The following is a 22,606-nucleotide window of genomic DNA, read 5'->3' as shown; positions in this document are numbered from 1 at the left end:
TTGCATACAGTATCCATTGGACTTGGCATACCATGCCCGCACATCATGGCCAAGATTTTCAAATGGGGGGATTCATTGGCTCTCAAAGATTTCCACTTTCAGTGGCATCTGAAATATAATCCAGAGATAACGGTAAGTATCTCCTTCCTCTGTAAGAAGCTCATTCATTAGCTGTTTTGTTCAAAACCGTTGTGTCCATGCAGAAATCGGACACGCCTGAACTTGATTTGGATGAAGAAATGAAGTTAATTATGGTTTTGCTCTTGCACAAACAGCCCAGCAAACTTGTTGATTTAATTGATCAAATCAACAAAATTGTGGCGGGAACTCATACCGCCGTTGCAATCCAAGCACCCAAGACCAAAAGAACACAAAAGGTTGTCCGTCTGCAAAGAAACAATCAAAACAATCTACAACTTCCACGACAAGAAATCCTTTGGGGTTTGAGATTATTGAAGCTAAGCTAAAACACAAACACATGGCTAAGAAACAAGCCTTGAAGGCATCCACAAAAAAGAATCCCAAAAGAGTCAAGATAACTGGCGGCAATGATATTGAATCTTCCAAACAAGAAGATTCGAAGAATCACTTGAATACAGCAACAAGTCCGGCTCCAGCAATGGCAGCAATGGCAACAATGATGATGACGTCAATGACGATGTCAGTGATAAAGGTGACAGCATTACAGGCAAAATTGTCAAAGAATAAATCAAGAAGCCTAGTGTGTCCAATGCGGGAGTGACAGTGTCACAGTCTGTGAATGTCAGACACTGAGACACTAAGTCCATGTGTCTACAAAGCATAGTACATGTCTTATAGCCTAATGGTTAAAGACTGCTTTAATGATTGACTAATGTACATATAGTCAAGAGTTCAATTCCCTGTCGTTACAATATTGAGGTACCTTTTATTTCAATGTACTATTATTATGTATTTACTACATATTTCACACTATTTTGAGCATGTAATTAAACTTATTTCACATTGATTACATATTTGTTTATACAGAGAGAGATAATCTTATCTCTCTATGTACTTGTCCTGATTAAGCCTAATATATGTACAAATAGGGAGATTACATACACATTTATGTAAATCCCCTTCTGAATTCTGTGATCACTCCTCCTTGGAATTAAGGATCCCTCAGATCCTTGACTCAAAGGAGGGAGCTGATCCCTGTAATATAAAAAGGGAGGTCTCTCACCTGTAGAGATTCATCCCCAAAGATTATTACACATAAAAAACCCGCCAACCTTACTATAAATCAATAGTGAGTGGGGTTTACAATAATCAACTAACTTTCTCTTTCCCTTACAGCTTTCTTTGACCTCAACTCGTGTATTTTCTAGTTACAGGTGATTGTAATCACACCTGTAACCTAGAAAATAACCCTTCTTTGTTCTAAGCTACGGCGCCTGGCTCGAGTCATCGCCGCGTCCCCTTACTTTTGTAAGGGAGCTAGCCCCTCCGCTATTCAGCGTCGAGGTGTGGTTTTATTCCCATTGGCCTGAAAAGGTTATAGTGTGGCCCCTTTCCGCTGGCCGCTATCCTAGCCGCTACAGCGCGAACTCTAAACCCTTTCAACTTTGAGTCACACAAGAGACCGGAGCTGACAGTGAAGGTAAAGCTTTTCATTATCATTTGTCTATTGTTTTGGTGTCTGCAAATGACTGATGTGAGCTTTGATCAGCCTGAATACATTTCCCAGATTCCCATACATCTCCAAGAGTTCATTCTCAATATTTTCAATCCCGCTGGCGATGGGAATTTTGGATTTCACTGTGTGGCCAAAGCCCTTGGTTACCGAGAAGATGGATGGTTCCGTGTCAGGCAGGAGATTCTCAAGGAAGCGACGGAATACCAAGCGGTCTACTCCAAACTACAGGGCGGCGACAAACCCATGAAAATGATTGTTCAAAACCTTCAGGTGGAAAAAGAGGAGACAAGGATCGAGCCCAACAAATGGCTTTCCAGGTTGGATCACGGTCAGATACTTGCCAACACTTACGGACGTCCAATCATTTTCCTCTCTCTGAAAGATTGCTGCACCTACCTTCCCTTACGCATTGGTCCATCAGGCCAATCAGACTCAATTTATCTACTCCACATCAACAATAATCATTGGGTTTTGGCCAATGGGGGATGATGGTGTCAAACCCATCCCCCCTCCTGTCTTGGAAACCCGGGTGACTTCACAAAATGCCAAAAGCTGGTTGACTCACATCCAGACGGGCCTTGCTCTCTGCTGCAAGTCCCTTGCCCCTGCTTGATTTTTTTGTCTTGTTTTTTTTTTGGTGTTTGATTTTTCTTTTCTTTCTGACTATACACATATATAAATAAATAAAAATTGTCTCAAGAACTTGAACTTTTTCAGGTACAATTAAAGCCTGTACACCAACAATTCACTCATGGGTTTCTCCATAATTTACCTCACAAATTCAATCACACCCCAAGATGCACCCCAAGTTCTTGGTGTGCTTGGGGATGCACCCCATTAATTTTTGAATTGGGGTGTAAATCTGTTGACCAGCAGTTGCTTTTGGGGTGCGCGCACTGTGCACACCAATTTACTTGGGGTATAAGAGGTTTTACCCCAAGATTGAGTCTCTGTGTCCCGGTACACCAACTATTTTGGGGTGCTCAGGTGAATACCCCATGCAAACTGGGGTGTATTTACCAATACCCCAAGCCCACTGGGGTACCCAGTTGGGTACCCCATTTCTTTGGTGTACACTAGAGGCCAAGGCGGCTTCGCTGCTGCAGTGCCCAGCCCCCAGCAGGCACCCCAAGTCCAGGAGCCCCCCCCCCCAACTTGACTTGAACAGGCCAAGGTGGCTGCACCACTGTAAAAATCCTGGTGTTTTCTGTTTCAGAAAACCACAAAACTTAAGATCAAGTCATTCTAGACTTAATCTTGGAATCCTATGTTGTGTAAATTCTAAAAAGAGCTGCAGGGGTAGCCTAAGGTCTCTATTCTTTTTCAGCTGTTTTATGACTACTCTCATCAATTTCCCCCTACTTGGTGGAAAAAGCTTCTTTTCAACCAAGCATCCCAATTCCAGCCCTCATCATGGTCTTTCCACCACCACAATTTAATAAAGTATCATTTTTCATTCTCAGTTTTCATGTTTGATTGAAACCAATTGCAAAATATACACATTTACAACCGAAAACTGTCACCTTCATGGCTTATCAAGTTGTGAAAAATAAAATGCTAGTGTGTTAAACATTTCAATAAACCTAAAATAGTTTGATATGGAGCTTGTTTAATGACACGTACTATTTCCCAATATGTAAGGTAAGGGTATGTAAGGGTTTCTTTAAAGGTTAAACACAAACACATGACTCACATTTCAATGCTCACACATACAATATTAACATAGCTAATTACTGGCTTGCACCACTGCCAAAAAAATGGGCCAAATCCTCCCAGTTGCTGAGGTTACCCCAGCCTTACTCAGGCTTTGACTCTACCCAATTTTTGATGCACAATGAATGTGCCAACAAAAGCACTTATGTATTTATGTATTGAGGTTGATTTACAATGGCATCTCTTGGCTTCAGTACCCTGCATGTCAAATGCAAGCATTTGAAACAGTTTATTTTGGGGTGGGTGATTTTTACAAACTGTGTTTTGCAATGCCCCCCCATTGCAAAGTACATGCATTGCAAAGTTACATAAATCACCCAATTAAATTAATTTTACAATGCCGCGGGTACATACCACCAAATGTAAATTGCCCCCTTGTAAATTACAGTTTGTAATACACAACCCAGAGACATGTATCCTGTACTTTTACAGCCACACGAGTTACAATGCATGTAAATCTACATAAAACATACCCAGTAAATAAAATTACAACACCCATTTCACAACATGTCTTTATTGTGCTTTTATCTGTATCAACAGACCTAGTTAGGGCTAGGACTTCTCCCCATTGCCCCACTTAAAACCTCTACCGACTGGCTGATCATGAAAATCTAGGTTCCCCGCTGCAGCGCTCTGATCAATTGCTTCATTTGGAATTTCTCATAATCCCACCCCCACAACCTTATCTACCAAACTTAATAGAGATAATTAAAACCATACCCTACAAATATTAAACAAATAGATACCCGATAAGCTATATGCAATAAGCTTGACTATTTCGTAACAAGTATACACCGCTCCCATGCCCCGCAAGAGAAAATCCAGAGCCAAAAACTCAATTAGCACCGCTCCTATCAATCCCAATCCGATATCCTCTGCCCCTATCAATCCCAATCCACTATCTTCAGCCCCGACAATCTCACCTAGCGCCAACACTTCTCATCCCACCATATCCACCACCAATAGCGGTGAGAAAATCAAAAAAACCACCAGCTGCCATCAAGGCTTGACTTTGGCGGATGCGGAAGACGTTGCAAACTGGCAGTTCCCAATTGCAATGGACAAAGGCTTCACTACATACATCAACCACGGCTGCGTTTTGGACAGGCAAGGGTATCCCCTTTACCCCAACGGTTCCACTATCTTTGTGCTCTCTGTCGGTGCCAATATCAAAAAATTTGGAGCAGTCGGTTACTCAAAGCGCAGTAGCAATGGGGGGAAGTCAGATGAGTGGAAAGTTTTTTGACTCTACTGCCTAGGTGTTCTACGGTGTGATCAGGAAGGTTGTGATTACGCTGGTCCCCCGCCAACCGGCCGCGGTAAGATTGAGGAATTTCTCAGCAGGTCAATGATTCTGTTTATTCTTCATCAGCCCATGAATGAAGACTGATGTATATTTTTACGGGCTCTTGCAGTAACCCAGCCTGCAAAGGTCTTGCCGGTTGATGTCCCGGAAAGGATTACTGGCAGGACTGTCCAGATACACAATGCCAATTAGATTATCACAAGAAGACAGGATGGGGTCTCCTCCGACACCGAGGCATCCACAATCATCAATGGCCATCCTCAAAGAAACCCAACCCTCTGGCAAAAAATGATCTCATCAAGACTGTGAAGACAAAGCCAAAGGCCAGCGCTCTCCAGCTCAAGGTATTGTCCTATCTTTCTTTTGCTTGCCATTTCTTGTGTTTTCATCCGGTGAACTGACCTGAAATGTTTGATTCTGTACAATTTAGATTGGGAAGGCTGGCGGGCCTGGTGAGCCAAACAGTAGTGTGCTTGAAATTCACAAATCCTTGGGGAACTCGGATCGGCTGCGCCATCTTCGCCGGGAGATTCTGCGACAGATTGATTTTGGCTCTGGTAAGGGTGGTGACAGTGAGGGACTCCTGTTCGTGCTAAGTGGCGGCAGTCGTGTGAGGGGAGAGTTGCGGTTTGCGCTGCCCTCGGGGTGATGGTCCGTAAGAATGAGCGCGGATGGGAACGGTGATAGCTTGTGGGGTTGGTGGTTTTGAGAGGTTCGCCGGAGTTTTGGATCCGCGGCGGCGGTTTTTTTGTTTTGAGGGGAAGGTGAATGTGATCTTAAGGAAGAAGAAGGAAGGGGGGGTCTGAGAACTCTGGATGAAGGCGGATCGGCGAGCTGAGCTCAAAGGTTTGGAACTTTGATGATTGATCTATAAACTCTCCAATGGTCCGTATTCTGGGGATCAGAATGCCATGGCCACCTATCATCCAAGTTTGAGCTGAACTTGGACTCCGGGTGGCATGTCACATACATTTCATCACATCCTCCGCGCGCTACACGCGCACACACACAACAAACAAAAGAAGCAGACAAAGAGAAAAACACAGCACAAAGAAATAAGGAAATCAAAATGAGATGAGACAGAAGGAGAGGAACCAGAGGAAAGGAAAAAAGAAAAGGGGAAAGAGGAGACAGAAACACTCAGGACAGACAAAAGGACAAACAGAAAAAAAAGGAAAGAGAAAGAGAAAAAAAATGAAGAACAGGTTAATAAACCCACAGCATATGCTGTGTTAGGACCAAGAAAAGTAAAGAGACTGGGAACTGAGAAAGAGAGGATATGGAGGGGAGAAAAAAAGAGTATAAGAGAGAGGGGTGAAAAATGAGAGGGGATGGGAAGAGGGTGGATTCTTGATGGACTTGAGGATCTTGATGTTTCTTGAGGCTTGAGGAATGAAAGTTAAAACTGGACTCTTGATGAAAATCCTGGCGGCGGCGATGATCCTGACTAGCTGGCCATGAAATGGGTCACCACAACGGTGGTGACAAGTTAATGCATGACTTGTTTCAATGGCAATTGTTGATTTCCGATCAACAACTAATCATCTATTTTTTTTGTTTGACAATTGACTGATTTATTTACATCTCACAATCACACAAACAGAATGGAGATTATCTTGATAGCATGCAGGAGGGGTGAAGAAAATATAACGTTCCTGACAAATTGGATGTCTCAGATGCTGCTTGAGCGTCGTGAGGACGGCAACACCCTTTACTCAGGTGGCTTGATATCCGACGTCACATACCGATTCTTTGCTGCAGGATATTTGCTCACCACCTCGATGTACTGCGACGACATTGGTTGATGGATTCCCGTCCAGCTGAGCTGGATCCGTGGGCTCAGTGAATCATATTACACCATCCACTTCTCTGTACTGTTCCGGCAATTCCTCATACCCTCTCTCTTGCAAACCGAGCGCAAAAACATGGCATGTAGCATAGTGGATTTCTCAAAAGCACAGCAACGAGGCTTTGTTGCGGCCTACATGAACGTTTTTGGCAAATCCGACCCCAAAGAAGCAATGCAAAAACTCAAGGGGTGTCGTGAACACTTTTGTCAATCAGTCACACGTGTCAAGCAGAACTGCGCGGTCATTAATCCCGATGAGCAGGTTAGATTTCCATGTTTTCTGTCATCCTTCCCTGATTAATTTCTGACATTTTCCCTCCGTCTAGTCCCTGTTTGAATCCAAGTGTTTGGCACTATTGCAGCCGTGTGAGGAAAATGGGCCCACCCACGACGATAAAATTGACAAGATGCGCGGCAGGTTCCCCAAGATCAAGGCTTGGCTGGATTGGTGGACCATGGCGGACGTGGAGTCCATGTTGTTTCCAAGCCGCCCCAAGATGCTGGAGGACTCGCCAAATGGAGATGACGGTCTTCCGAGCTTGACAAACGCTCAGGAGAGCATGCATTGGGTTTATTACATGTTCAGGTCAGTTTCTTGATTCTTTCTATTTGAAATTTCTTTGAATTGCAACTAATGGCGCTCTCTCAAAAACTTAGTGCGGGCAAGAAGAGTTTTTTGGCCGGTTTTTCAGAGCTTTACGCCTTTTTCAAGGCTTTGGAGCGGGATCACTCTCTCTGGATGCGGGGAATTCTCATCCAATATGGTGTCAAACCAATTGATCAGAAGGATGTTGCCCACTCGATCAGGTGGATCAAACCAACCAAACGGCAGAGGGCTGCAATAAATGATGGCCGCCCCCCGGACACAACTGAAGCACTGCTAGATTGTCCCAACAAGCAAGCCAAGCTTGGAAGGCCCCCTAATTCCCAAAACATCAACCGAGCTTTGCATACCACTTTCATGTCCTACACCGCCTCAAAGGATCCCCTCAGGAAAAATCATTGTTGGCTGGCGGCTGCCTTGGAATCTTTATACGCCATCTACAGTCCCCTCTGGCTCCAAACTCCCAGCAGCAAGAAAACCGATCTATTCCACACCTTGGTCTCTCACTTCACCTCTAGGACGACCAACGAGCTCATCGAGCACTCCGCTTGAAAACCGTTCTCACCCGTGGATCAAACCAGCTCTTTGAAGCAGCTCGGAATTTACACCCTAACTCCTTTGTTCCCGGTGATTTTGCGTCATGTGATTTCTTCATGGAAATCTTGTTGGATCCGAAGACAAACTCCTCAAAGGTCTTGCAAGGACTGTTTGCAGTCCAAGAAACCCACGTGTTTTCATGCCCCCGGAACACTCACAACAAGACAATCAAGCATCCTAGTGGAGACCGCCGCTTGGTTGCGCTCAAGGTGGCCAAATCGATGTTTGATAACAATTTGATCAGCTATTCCAAAGCAGGGAGTCTAATTGCCCAGTGGGCGTCTTCTGGGCTTGCTGGAACTTCTGGGCTTCAGTGTCAGAGTTGCAATTCCAACAGGTCAAGGAATTCTTGTCAAAGTCAGACCTCTGTTCCTGAAGACCTTCCCAGCAGTTTCCTAGAAGAAGTCTTGATAATTTTGTTCCCCGATTCAAAACCTCTGCCTCACCTCTATTTCCAAATCTACCTGACGTCCATTGTTGACCAAGATGAGCAGGCTGAGTTCATGGGCCAGATGGAATGGCCGTTCAAGCTGACTGTATCAGGGATTGTTTACAGATATCACAAGGATATTGGGGTTGCAACCACTACTGGGGAAAAGTGCTTAGGAACGTGCAAGGTGTCACCGGCGTTTGGCTGCATGACAATCAAATTAATGGTGGTTACGCTCAGATGGTCAACCCGGTCCCTGGAAGCATCAGCGGGGCACATCCACACACCAGTTGGCTGCTCTACTCACGACAATGGACTGAAGACAAAGCTGGTTTTGTCAATGAAAGTGTTGAAAGGATCCGCCACAACAACCCAAAAATCACCTCTGGCGTCCCATTTTCTCACATGAACAACTTGCTGAATATCCATGACAGCGGGTATGTCACTGCGGACACGTCGAGACCTCCAAAAATCAATACAAACTTGGCAGTTAAGAATGTGGTTAAGAACACAAGCAAGATCCAATATATTGGTGACAACATATCCGATGATTCCAGCAGCTCCTACAACTCTAGCAAAGATTTGAGCAACAAATCTACTGAAGAAAGTGGAGACAAATCTGGGGAAGAATCCACAGATGCTGAATCAAGCCACAATGCTTCCCATTCTGATGATCACGGAGCACCACCGAGTCCACCCAGCCAACCATTCAAGATTTGTCTTTGATTGAACAAAAGTCAGCTGGAGCCTTTAAAGCCAACTCCTCCCACAGCAGCAAGATCCGCCTCAGCTGCCCCATTCATACATAATTTGCCGTCTCAGCCCCCGGCTAGGCGTTTCCGCCCTCGTAAGTCTGTACCCCTCCATTTGTTGGATCCAAACAGTAGGGACCAAGGTTCTGCCGCATCCTCTCAGCCCGCTCTGTTGCCCCCAAAAGATCCCCTGATAGCAGTTCCAGCTGGGACTTCTGGCTCTTTGTTGTCAAGGAAGCCACTGCAATCTTCAGCAACTGCCTCGAAAAAGCCCGCAGCAAAACGACGAGGACCCCCAAATAAGGAAGCGGTTGATGCCACCCGCAGCAACAAAGGGTAGTTACGCTACGCGTAACGCGTAGATAACGGTAACATAGCACAGTTTTTGTTGAGGTAGTCACATTTGTTTCATGTTTCACTTCTGCTACATACATTTCATTCCACTTTTCCTCACATGTCACACAGCTTTCACATCTCACCTTGTACACCTGGGATCAGCGGACGTGGAAGGATCCTTTCCTCATCCTTCCACAACCACTCCGTCCGGCTCGCCTCGTGTCCGCTGCTCCCAGGTACAGTCTTGATTGTTTTTCTCTTCTCTCTTCTTTCTTCTCTTTCTCCTGTTTCTGATCTATTGTGTAATGAACCAATCCTTCCACAACCACTCCGTCCGGCTCGCCTCGTGTCCGCTGCTCCCAGACCTCCGTTTAGCTCATCAGGTTATGAGCCCGCGCTAAACACCAGCTACCAAGCACGTTAAATACCGGTTTTACTGGACAAGTTAGGTTGTCAATTCTCGAAGGATCACTCTACTCAATCCACCCAATCTCGCTATGACGGACGCCTCGACTTCCAAAAACGATCCGGGTCTGAACCTCGCGGCCAGCCTGGCCGGAGACAGCACTCCAAGCAAACTGCTCAGCGCGAAAATTATCCCGCTGAAGGCCCCCGACTCTCGATCAAACTGGCCCGACTGGGAGTATCAAATGCTCAGTCTTCTCGAATTCTACAAGGTCGACTACGCCCTCAAGGAAATTCCTCCGGCAAAACGTCCTTTGAACTGGGAGAGCGACAGCAAAGCCATCTGCACTCTTATCTCCCAAGTTGTCGAGCCACCCAACTTCCGCTACACCAGGCTTCACCGAGGGGACGCCGCCAAAACCTGGGAGGCTCTCCGTTCAGTCCACTGCGACAGCTCCGCTGGCGGGCGTATGTACTGGTTACGGATGATCTCTACCTCGAAAATGGAAAGCGATGATATGTTGGCTCACATTGACGAGGTGGCAAAAGTAGCCGAACGCCTTGACTCTCTCGTCACCCCCGGAAAACCACTCACCGTGAATGAGATTCACGCCACTGCCCTGATCAACTCCCTCCCCGCAGACTGGATGAGCTGCGTCTCTTCCCTCATGAATCAGCCTCAGGTCACTGCTGAACAGGTCGCTGTGGCTCTAAAAAGCGAATACCTCCGTCGAAAGACTCACGACGCAGAGGCACCCGTGTCGACCTCCTCGGCCAAGCCAAAGGCCTCCAACCAACACTCTTCGTCTAAACCCCGTAGTCGCCCCAACCGACCTCCTCGTGACAACTCTCGTCACTGTAACTTCTGCAACGTGGACGGCCACGACTTGAACAACTGCTACAATTCTCGACGCATCTTGGACGAGCACAAAGCAAACCAACGCTCTCGAGCGAACCAAGGTGACTCCGATAAGCGTCAAGGTAGCCAAGCCAAACCAGCAGCTAGGGCGGGAAGGACCTCAGCGGCTACTCTCGGCAGGTCCTCTCAAGATCCTGCGGAGAATGAGGAGTCGGACTACTCCGGATCCGAACTAGAGGTGTCTGCAGGCAACGCGGTTGCCTCTCTCTCCGCCAGCTTTGACTCGCCGACCTGCGGAGATGCCAATATTGACTCTGGCTGTTCGCTTTCCATGACGCCAGATGCCACCGCTCTCACCAGCCTCCGCAGCGATCACACTCCTGTTCGCCTTGCGGACCACTCAGTCGTTGAAGCCACTCACAAAGGTCTGGCGAGACTCCCCATCGAAGGCGGCCCGACCCTAAAGACTCTGGTGGTTCCTTCTCTCCATGAACCCCTTCTCTCAGTGGCTGGAATCTGTGACGCAGGCTTCACGGTCATCTTCACCAAGTCATCGTGCGACTTCTACAAGTCCTCTGACCTCAAACTCAACGGTACCATGGCGGGAAGGGGATACAGACGAGGAAACCTCTTCTACCTCGCCCCTGAGCCTGTGAGCTCATCTTCCACATTTACCCATTCCCCCAGTCAAGTTGACAATTCTCTTTTCGGCTATCATCTCCGATTCTCGCACATCGGTCTCAAACCGTTAAAATCAGTTCTAAAACAGCACAACATCCATCCCTCTGAAATGAACGAGATCGCGGTTCAGCAATGTCCGACCTGCGTCCAGGCCAAAATGCACCGGAAGTCTTTCAAATCTCGGTCCTCACATCGCTCAACAGCTCCTGGGGAAGTAATTCACTCTGATGTCGGTTCCTACGAGGTAGTCTCACGTGAAGGGTACAAATATTTCATTACCTTCATAGATGATTGTTCAAAATTTCTCTCCGTCTTTCCCATGAAATTCAAAAGCGAGTCGTTTGCCTGTTTCAAATTATTCCACGCTTCTTTTGAGAGAGACGGCAAGAACAAGATTCTTTCGCTGAGAACCGACAACGGAGGGGAGTATATGTCAAAGGCTTTTGAGGTATATCTTGCCAGTGCTGGCATCAAACATGAACCCGGTCCCCCTCACTCTCCAGAATTAAACGGTGTGGCAGAGCGAACAAACAGGACAATCAGCAACCTTGTTCGCTCATCTTTAATTCAGGCAAGACTTCCGAAGTCCTTCTGGGTCGACGCTCTTCGTCACTCACTCTTTTCCTACAACTCAATCCCCTGCAACACACCACAAGGTTTTCGTTCCCCCACCTCAATCCTAGGGGTAAATGCTATTGACTTTAAATCTCTCCATCCATTTGGTTGTCTGTCTTGGTACAAAGTTCCTGAAGCCGAACGGAAAAAGCTTGATCTCAAGGGCCGTGCGTCCTTACTACTTTCGTATTTATCTGACGGCAATGGCTTTCGGCTCTGGGACCTGGAAAAACGCTCTGTTGTCAAGTCACGGGACGTTATATTCGATGACTCCATCTTTCCATACGGTGCCGCACTTCGCTCCCCCCCGGAACCTCTACCAGTCGAGGTCTCATGGCCAAAATCGATCTCTTCTCCTCCTGCACCTCCGGCAACGGCGTCCCATCCATCTGACAACCCATCACCAAATCAATGCGCAAATCCAAACATACCTTCGAATCCCGAGCCGCATTCCCCCAAGAAACCCACCAAAGAAGTTAACACTCCGGATCTTCCTCCACTAGACATTCCTCTCCGTCCCCGCTTTGATCGCCGCTTGACTGCCTCAATTCATGCCCCAGGCAACGCTCCTCGTGATCCCATGCCCATCAGCTCAGACTCGGACATCTCTCCAGTTGAGCATCCTTCGCCGGATATCTCTATCATTTCTCTACCGCCTCTTCTTCCCGCATCTGACCGTCTACCTCCCCACAGCCTCCCATCTTCCTCACCTACAGCGCCAGTACCTGCCTCCGCCTCTCCTCGACTCCCAACTCCCTCTCCTCCCCACTCCCCACCTCCCAAACGCTCGTCGTCACCCCCCAAGCCTCCCTCACCACCACTCCTGCCCCAATCTCCACCCCCTAGGCGACGTTCTGGCCGTGAGCGCAAAGCTCCAGATCGCTACGGCACGTGGTCGAAAAATGCCTCAATAGAAAACGACATCGACACGCCAAAGACCTGGCGTCAACTCCTCAAATCACCTAACAAACATCGCTGGCTCAAAGCTGCCGAAGACGAGTTTGCATCCCTCCTTGGCATGCAGACTTGGCGCCTGGTGCCAAGACCGGACAAGCGAAAAATTATCAAATCTAAGTGGGTTTTCAAAGTGAAACGCCGACCCGACCGAACCATCCAAAAACTCAAGGCTCGCCTCGTTGCAATGGGATACACCCAAGTACAGGGTCTTGACTATGACGAAGTTTTCTCGCCAACCCTTCGACTCGAATCTCTCCGCCTAATCCTCAGTCTCCTGGCATGTCGACAATGGAAAGGCCGTCAAGTAGACTTCAAGACAGCTTTCCTAAATGGACACCTGGACCAACCAATCTACATGGAACAGCCCCCCGGCTTCGAAGACTCTCAGCATCCGGATTGGGTCTGTGAAGTGAACCGATCACTCTACGGACTCAAGCAATCCCCACGACAATGGAACATTGAACTACACAAGGCCCTCATTGACCTTGGTCTGTCTAACTCGAAGTATGATCCAACTCTGTACTTCAAAACTATCCGAGGCTCGCTGGTTGGCGCTCTAACCACTCATGTCGATGACCTAGCCATTGTCGGCGAGCCGTCATTTGTTGACTCTCTCATAGCCTCCATTGGAAAACGCTTCAAAATCGGTGCCGATGAAGATTTAAACCACTTTCTCTCCATCAAGATCACTCGCAATCTGGCTACACGACACGTTTTTCTCAATCAGTCACACTACATCACGGAAATCTGTCAACGCTTTCTGGACGGCCAACATATATCAGTACCGACTCCAACTGATTGCAACTTCAAAAACTTAAGCCGTCGGAAACCATCTGATCCCCCATCACCGGGCCCGTACAATCAACTTATTGGCTCACTGCTGTGGGTCTCGCAGTGCACACGACCAGACATCTCCTTTGCCGTCAACCGCCTCTCCCAGCATCTGAAAGATCCCTCTTCTGCCCATTGGTTTGCAGGTCTGCGAATCCTGAATTATCTAGCCTCAACTAAGAACCTCAAACTTCGCCTGGGTGGTCAACTCGAATGCTCAGGCTTTTCGGATTCTGACTGGGCCGAAGATCGCGACGATCGTCGATCCACTTCCGCCTACACGTACCGCATCGGTGATGGAGCCATCTCATGGAAATCCAGAAAACAAGCTACTGTTTCTTTGTCTAGCACCGAAGCGGAGTACAAGGCCCTCTCTGATTCCTGTAAAGAGGGCCTGTGGCTCCGACACCTTCTCAGCGAGCTACATCTACGACCGGACACCGCGATTCCCCTTCACGTCGACAATGAGGGCGCCGAAGCTCTTGCAAGGAATCCGGAACATCACGCAAGAACAAAACACATTCATGCGCGCTACCATTTCATCAGAGAATGTCTTCAAGATGGCGAAATAACACTCCTGCACGTCTCAACCAAGGACATGTTGGCAGATATGTTAACAAAGCCTCTGCCCCGCGTAGCACTGGAAAAACATCGCACCATGTTTGGCATTGTCGATGGATGATCAGTCTCACTTTACCCTACCCCTCAAATCTTTCAATTCTTCTTCCCCTCTCAAATCTTCTACACTCCTTTCACTCTCCTTCCCTTCCTTCTTCCCATTCCCAGCCCCAACTCCTATCATTCTCTCTATTTCTTTCTCTTCCTTTCCCTTTTTCCCCTCAATTTCCATATTTACTCTCTCTATTTCTCTGATTATGGCACTCATGTATGCAGCAAGGGGGGGTGTTGAGGTAGTCACATTTGTTTCATGTTTCACTTCTGCTACATACATTTCATTCCACTTTTCCTCACATGTCACACAGCTTTCACATCTCACCTTGTACACCTGGGATCAGCGGACGTGGAAGGATCCTTTCCTCATCCTTCCACAACCACTCCGTCCGGCTCGCCTCGTGTCCGCTGCTCCCAGGTACAGTCTTGATTGTTTTTCTCTTCTCTCTTCTTTCTTCTCTTTCTCCTGTTTCTGATCTATTGTGTAATGAACCAATCCTTCCACAACCACTCCGTCCGGCTCGCCTCGTGTCCGCTGCTCCCAGACCTCCGTTTAGCTCATCAGTTTTTGTCGTTATCTACGCTTTACGCATAACAGCGGTGCGATTACGTTATTGCACCACATCAAGCCGTTTTTTTTATGCTTGTTGCGTTATCCGGGCGCGCGGAGCCCCTGAGAACCGGCAAAAAAGGCCTTAAGTGGTCTGTTATCGCGTTATCCCCCGGATAACGCGATAACGGGCCTCAAAAATGAGGCCTGTTGCGTTACGCGTGGGGCCTGAAATGACCCCGTTACTAGTAAAGTAACAGGGGGGCCTGGATAACGGGGGTAGTTATGTTACCAACATTGCGCGGATAACGCAACGTAACGTAACTACCCTTCGTTGCCCGCAGTACCTTCAAGCCCGCTCCCTTGGAAGCTGCAGACTGGGAGCGCATTGCCGCCCGCGCCTCAGCCTACTGGAAAGCTCATTGGGCCGCCGAGGAAGACAAGTTGAGGTCCCAGAACTCTGGATTGGCCCCATTGCAGTTAATAGAGGCCAGTAGGGCCCCAGAATCTTCCGCCACAACTTGCAACACTGCCGCTGCCCCTCAGAAAGCCGCCGCTACTTGGAAATTGGTTCCTTCCTCTCAGAAATCCGTCCCCAAGGAGGGTACGCAAAGATCTTCTCGTCAAAAATCATGATATCTTTCCCCCATGTTTGCCTCTGGTGCTTTTCTTGCTTTCCTTGTTTTGGTGCTCTGTTTTCCCATTTTCCATATTTTTCTTCCTGCTGGATCTCTCCCCTCCTCTTGATCTGTACTGCGTGATCCCTTGTTTTTTTTTAGGACCATTGGCGCGGTACCTTTTTTTCAAGGGAATGCAAAATTACATATCTGACGGTTGGAATGTATTTTTACAATTTCCATTTTACAAGCTTGCTACCTCATAAACGAATGAGCTTGCAATACTCATTGTCTTAGCTCATGGATGCAGTTTTACAATGGCCATTTTTGCAATGGCCATTGATGGTAAGATTTCAATTGTAATTATGTGCAACACTTGGCACCATCTACAAATTTGCAATTTGAATTTTGCACAGCCTTGTTTTGCGCTTCTGCCATTTCTATGAGAAATTGCAAATCTGATTTATTTGGACATATTATGTAGTTTTACAATTTTGTGGTTTTGCAATTTCCTGACATTGCAAAAGACAAATTGCAAAAATCAACAGCCCCGTTTCTTTTCAGTGAACTAATTCAGAAAACCCCACATGCTCACTTTGATTTTCACCAGCTTGGAGACCCTATTTTTATCCCAAGGGGATGGAATAAAAGTCTCAAAAAAAGGTGGCTGGGTCACCGGTGGTCCCACCGCTGAAGGAAAATGATCTTGAGTTTGAGGTTTGACACGCGGCAGGCTCACATATGACATTTAGTCCTTTTGTACAGACTTGTCCATTGTCAAAGGGATTCTATGCTGATTGAAGCGGCCAACAATGTGTTGGTCTTGGATAGGGTTTTGCCATTGATTGCGGCTCTGACAGCTGAGTAGTTGTGATAAACCAATATGTCTACAAAACATAAAAATTTCAGTACAGAGAGGAAGAATATATTTTTGGGGGCCAAAAAAGATCATGGGTTTGCAAAAAAAATCAAAAATTGCTGAAGTGCGCACACATCAGCTGTATGTAGTGTACGGTAGCCCGCGCATCCCCAGCTCCTGGGCCATATTGTTTGCCAGCTTCTCTCCTTCCTTGATGGTGATCCCGACCAGCTGCCACTCCCGGACCTGCTGGCCATTCGCGCTTCTTCATCATTGCCAAATGGGTACGGATTGTCTGAATGTGTTGCTTGAAGAACGCGTGCCACAGATCCTTCCTCCGCCCCGCCCAGTTCGTCTTTGTGTACAGATAGGCCGTGGGCCTCCCCGGCTTGAGTCCCTCCAAGTCCAGACTCCATCAGATCAGCAGGGATTTCGGTGTCTAGCTAGGTCTGGAGGAGCAGGTCAGATGGCCTTTGCCTAGCCATGAATGTTGGCAAGATATATCCCAGAATAATTCAGAGATCAAAAGCTGGCAAAAAAACGGGTCAAATATCAGGAGGATACATTTGATGATGAGGCTGTGTATGTACCCAAACTCAAGCTAACATTGCTGCTTGACTCCCGTTCAGAATTGTGTAGGAGGGGCCTGTGAGCAGGGGCAGACTGGTGCGGTTGGCCTTGCCGTTGCAGTACAAGCATATGATCCTTTCTGTCTGCAGTCTCTCTGGGAACCTGCTCCAATGAGCGTTCAGAAGGCCAGCCGTCGGCTTGGAATCAGCCGCAAGTCGCTCCCACAATTCAGCGCCTTGAACATATGTAGAACCAGCAACGCAAGCCGGAAGCCCTTGAGCAGCGTGCCCGAGAGCACCCAGATCAGTGGATAAGGTCTGAGACAAGCTTGAAGTCCAGGTCATGTTCTGGAGGCAGGGGGGCCATGAACAACAGCCGCCAAACACTGGCAGGAGGCGGGCTCAGGCTCAAGCTACTGGCTTGAGGCCAAATATGAGGAGGTGGGTGCAGGTGGAAGAAACAGACTTACATATGGCAGAAAAATGTTTTTTTTTTTTTTTTTTTTTTTTTTTTTTCATGGTCCTTTGACATTCAATGGAAGGTGGGCCAATGAGGTCCGCAAACATCTTGGAGGCAGAGCAGATGAGAGATGAGTTGATCAGCAGCATCATTTGGTTTGGTGTTGAAAAAAAAACTTACCCCAAGCCGGCTTGCTGATGCTGCGGCTAGACTGTTTCTGGATGCTGTTGAGCCCACTCATGTCGACGGTCCAGCTCTTGCGTGCGCTCGGGTTCTGGGGATTATCAGAGGCAACGCGGCAGACGGGCAGGGCAATGGGAGCGGCAGCAGGCAAGGGAGGGGGGGCGTCGCGGAGGAGATGTGTTGCTGGACGGGCGACTTGCGCGACTTGGGGCCTCCCAGAAGATCTTTGCTGATCCTCTGGATTCCCGGCTTAGAGCATCTCTAACGGAGCCGCGACTCGGCGATCGGGGGCGAACTTTGGCGGCCCGGGGCCCTTTTTTGCGCTCTAACGGCCCTGCGAAACAACCCTGGGAACATTGCGGGTGGCACTCAAACCCGCGATCACCTGCCGACTTCTGCGGGTTGCATCCAAGCCGCGATTGACCATACACGCCTCCATCCACTCGAATTCATACCCCGCAAAGATGGATGAAACAGCATCAACTCTGATATCTCCTCCTTGCAGGTCACCAAGAAAGAAAAAACCAAACAAAAAACCAAAAGCTAACTCCAAGAGCAAAGCCGACGTTGATATCAACTCCCCCAAACCGGCGGATTCCAGCAGCAAGAACACCTCAAAGCCGAATGAAACCTCCGAACCCAAAAAGGGCTTTCCCCGTTGGAGCATCAAAGAAGAAAAGAAACTATGTATTGCTTGGTTGAACACTAGCCAAGACGCCATTGTTGGGAGAGGACAAAAGGCTACGACCTTTTGGGAGAGAATCCACGAATACCTTGGAGACCTCATCAAGGAGTACAACGCGGCCAAAAAACACATCAAGGGATTCAAAGAGCTTCCCTTCAGACCCGCCGGTGCCGTTGAATGTCATTGGGCCCTTATATCAAAGAAGCAACGATGGGAAGTTACGTTATCCAGTTTGCCTAGGTGTGATTTAGTTATCCAGTCCTCTGGGGTGTGAAATCCAACATAAATTGAATCTGTGGGTGTCAAGAGAAAGGCTGAATGTTGATTAACAGTATGGTCCCACTTTTTTTTGAATATACTCCTATTTTTGATGTTGAAATATCACTTTTGTGACCAAAAATCAGTTATCTGGGTAACTTAGACCAGAAAACTGATTTTTGGTCACAAAAGCATTATTTTAACATCAAAAAGATGATTTCCTTGGAATAAATTGGGGTCCATATTGTTAAACAACATTATACCTTTCTCTTGACACCCACAGATTCAATTGATGTAGGATTTTACACCACATAGGACTGGATAACTAAATGACATCTAGGCAAACTGGATAACGTAACTTCCCATCGGTGGAAGAAGGTCAGCAAGTTTGCTGGATGCTATGCAACTGCCGAGCGGCGTTTGGCAAGTGGGAAAAATCGCGATGATGTTGTACATATATTTTTTGGCTTTGCTGTTTGTATGATGAACTCAAAATTTACATTTACTCTTCTTCTATTCAGCTAACCGAGGCCAAAGAGCTATACAAGACTACATCTGGATCCAGTTTCACTTACGACCACTGCTGGGGCATTCTGAAGGACACCCCCAAATGGCAGGCTACTCAGCAAGAGAATGATGCTCGAGAAAAGAAGTCAAAGAATTCGACTAAATCTGCACCGTCCGAAATTCCCAGCTCTACCGCTGCCGCCACAAGCCCTGCTGTTATTGACGTTGAAGATGACGATTCCGAAGCCAGTCGCTCTGTCCTCGGAAACGTTCGTATGGAAGGTTCTAAAGCTGCTAAACGGAAACGGGCCGAGGAGGTTTCTCTCGACAAAATGATCAAGATGCAAAAACAACTGCTTGACATCACGCGTGACCGTTTGTCTTCAATGAAAGCTGCGGCACAAATGGCAATTGAGGATTCCATCATGTCCAGGGACCTCACGACAATGGACGACGAAAGCCGTGCTTACTATCAAAAGAAGAAGAAAGACATTCTGGCTTGCGAAGAAGAGAAGGAAAAAATCAAGAGAGCGAAGGCCAAAGAAGAGAGAAAGGCAAAGGAAGAAAAGGAGAAAAAGGAGAAGGAAGAGAAGGAGAGAAAAGAAAGGGAAGAAAAGGAAGAAGATGAAGAGTCAGACTCCGAAGAAGAAGATGAAGACGATGAAGAGTCTGTTGATTCTTAAGCATAACTGATTGATTTATTTGTGATTCATTGTTTTCTTTTGAATTCAAGCTTAAATGCAAATACAAAAACGTTTTTTCTCTTCATAAGCAGTACGTTAAGAGTGAGAAACATTTGAGAGAAGTAAAGAGTGAGATAAAAAGCAAAACAAGAAAAAAACAAGTAATTTAAGTGGTGGAGCTGGGTTCATCAGAGCCAAGCTTGTTCCACAAATGGTCAACGAGGTCATTCTGAAGCTGGGCATGTGCTTTGGGATCCCTAATTGACTGGTATTGTAACATGAAAAGTTCAAAACTAGAGTCGTTTGGTCCATTGGTGGAGATGGCTGCTTTGGTACGCGCATTTTGGTCGTATTCAATGTCACCGTCAAATTCAGTCCCAGCTTCGTCTTCAACGGTCATGTTGTGGAGTATAATCACTGTTAGCATGATATCGGAGAGAACATCTTGTTTCCAAAATCAACCAGGGAATCACACAATTGCATAGCAAGATTGCAGAGCCGCAAAAGCTCGCTCGACATCTTTCCGGTAGGCCTCTTGCATTTTTGCAAAGTGCTTCATCTTTGCTCCTTGCGGTTGAGAGATTGTCTGGACCAATGTGGCATACGGAGGGTAAATGCCGTCTGCGAGGTAGTAGCCAAGATCATAGGGAGTCTCATTAACAGTATAAGACACCGAAAGTCCCTCGCCTTCTTGAAGCTGGTTGAATATTGGAGATCGATCAAGTATGTTTATATCGTTGAGGGTACCAGGGAGTCCAAAGAACGCGTGCCAAATCCAAGTGTCGTACAAGGCCACTGCTTCAAGGACAATGGTTGGCTCTTCCTCCTTGCCGCTACATGCCCCATTATCAGCCACTGGACAATTCTTCCAACACCAGTGCATGCAATCAATTGATCCCATCATCCCGGGAAAACCTCGCTTCTCCGCAACTTCCAGGAGCCTAGCAGCATCGTCTTTGTTTGGCTTTTGCAAGTACTCTTTGCTGTAAACATTGACAATAGTCTTGCAAAACTGTTTCAAGCTTTTGATTGCTGTTGATTCACCTTTTGAAGATAATAAATAATCAGATTTTCGATATCACATTGCAATGCAAAAGATGATTTGGTCACTCACTCACGCGAAGATACTTGTCAAGAGAGTCAGCACTACACCCATATGCAAGCATTCTCATTGCAGCAGTGGCCTTTTGAAGAGGTGAAAAGCCCAATCTTCCAGCGGCGTCGCGTTTCTGTACAAAGTAATTGTTGGCTTTTTCGACATCTTCAACAATTTGTAGGAAAAGGTCCCGTTGCATTCGGAATCGACGGCGGAAGGTGTCTAGAGGATATGCGGGGTTCTCGGAAAAATAATTGTTGTAGAGTTGCTGGTGTCCTTGAAGTCGATTCCGGTTGATTTCTCTTCTTCCAGGTGTTGAACCACCGTGTTTTTTTTTCTCTTTCATTTTGATCATGAAGCCAAGCACTGTTTGTTGGGAGGCAAGAACATCGTCTTCATCATCCATCCATTCAAGAATGTTTTGCATTATGTTGGGTGGGTGGCGGTTTAAGGCTGTGGCTGGCGATGCCAGAGGGGGAGCTGTTGTGTTGCGGCTCGCACTGCCAGTCCATAATTGGAGCTGAGCCGCAACTGCTGTGACATGTGCTCGCGGGCAGCGGAACGCAGGCAAACTGCCCCCCGGACCGTTAGAGATGCTCTTAGAGGGCGCCGGGGCCAGCAGAGCTACGGTGCCTGCGGCAACAGCCATGTCAAGGCTTTCGTTATTGGCTTTCAGGTTTGGGTTCTGCGAGTAGACGAATCTGAGGAACTCGGGGGCGCTTGGCAGAGCTCAGACCGGAGCTTGCGAAGGAGGCAGGACGGGCCAGGGCGCAGCCGAGGGGGGCGTTGGAGAGTGTTGCTATGACACGCTCACCAAGGGCAACCAAGGGTGTGTTGGTTGGGGTTGAGACGTTAGCCTTGCGGTGGGTTGCTGGGCAAGTAGCGTGGTTTATGGCAAGACTGGATCCAGAGTAGGGTGGTTGCTGTATGAGGGGCGGCGGTAGGTACGGGCCGTAATTGGATTCGGTCTGGTTTTGTGTATGGCTTGCAAGGCAAAGTCACTCAAGACTGCCTGCATGGACATGTTCGAACTTAACACAAGGTCCCAGCCTCCTGCGGGCCGTGCAGCGTTTGGCTGGTCGCGAAGCGACCCCTCCCGGAGGGAGGGACTTGCATACAAAAACGCTTTTCTCGCGTGAGCGTTTTCCAGTGTTTGGCTGGGAGCGCCATGCTTTCCGTCACCACACCTTCACTACTCTGTAGATTCTTTCTACGTTTTGATACAACAAACATCTACATGTTTTCAATTTTTTGGTATTTTTTTAGGTGCACAATCATGATTGCTTCCATTGAAAAAAAAAATCTGAAGTTCAAGATTTCGAATCTTGATTTTATCACAGGGACCAAGCGCAGCCACACTTGAAGCATAATTATGCTTATCAAGGAGGAACGTCATAAAACTACCGAAAAGCTCATATTACTCGGTAAACCTGCATACATACATACATCCTCCTCTTTGTCTCCATCCGATCATCCGATCATAATCCTTGATCGGTCAGAATACTCAGCCAACCAAAAACTCAAGATGCTCCCGCCACCTGAACGACCAACCGACCTGTTGACCGAGGCATCAAAAGTTTCCTACATTTGTGAGGTAATGAATTCACTCAAGATGTCGCCAAAGCAATCCTTCCTTGCTTTCGTGGAGCAAGAAGAAATCAGCATAGTCAGTCGGCGTCGGCTTTGGTCGGATGATGGCTGGGACTCCACGAGGATCCTTCTTGAGGCAATCGGTACGATGATATGCTCTCAGGAACCCGGCGAGAAAAACTGGGGCGGTTTCATTCTTCGCGAGGCAAGTGTTTTACAGAGACAGGCACCTTGATTGAGCAATTCATCACTAATAGTTTGATTTTTTGTTGACATTCAGGCCCA

The 22,606-nt window shown here is 47.4% G+C and overlaps 2 protein-coding genes across 2 annotated transcripts; both read right to left on the bottom strand.

The window, feature by feature from the left end:
* Positions 1-16,812: 16,812 nt before the first annotated feature.
* On the bottom strand, positions 16,813-17,204 carry PtA15_7A162 (uncharacterized protein; the record flags this gene model as incomplete). The annotated part of the gene is made up of 2 exons (XM_053170740.1): positions 16,813-16,819; positions 16,897-17,204. The coding sequence occupies 2 exons, from the start codon at positions 17,202-17,204 to the stop codon at positions 16,813-16,815; spliced, it is 315 nt and encodes a 104-aa protein (XP_053021991.1).
* Positions 17,205-21,393: 4,189 nt separating this feature from the next.
* PtA15_7A161 (uncharacterized protein) lies at positions 21,394-21,755 on the bottom strand (the record flags this gene model as incomplete). Its single annotated transcript, XM_053170739.1, has 2 exons — positions 21,394-21,602; positions 21,680-21,755. 2 exons carry the CDS (start codon positions 21,753-21,755, stop codon positions 21,394-21,396), a joined length of 285 nt encoding a protein of 94 aa, XP_053021990.1.
* Between the last annotated feature and the right edge of the window lie 851 nt (positions 21,756-22,606).

The sequence above is a fragment of the Puccinia triticina genome, chromosome 7A, assembly GCF_026914185.1.
Source record: "Puccinia triticina chromosome 7A, complete sequence".
Classification (NCBI taxonomy): domain Eukaryota; kingdom Fungi; phylum Basidiomycota; class Pucciniomycetes; order Pucciniales; family Pucciniaceae; genus Puccinia; species Puccinia triticina.
This window is presented reverse-complemented; position numbering and strand designations above follow the sequence as displayed.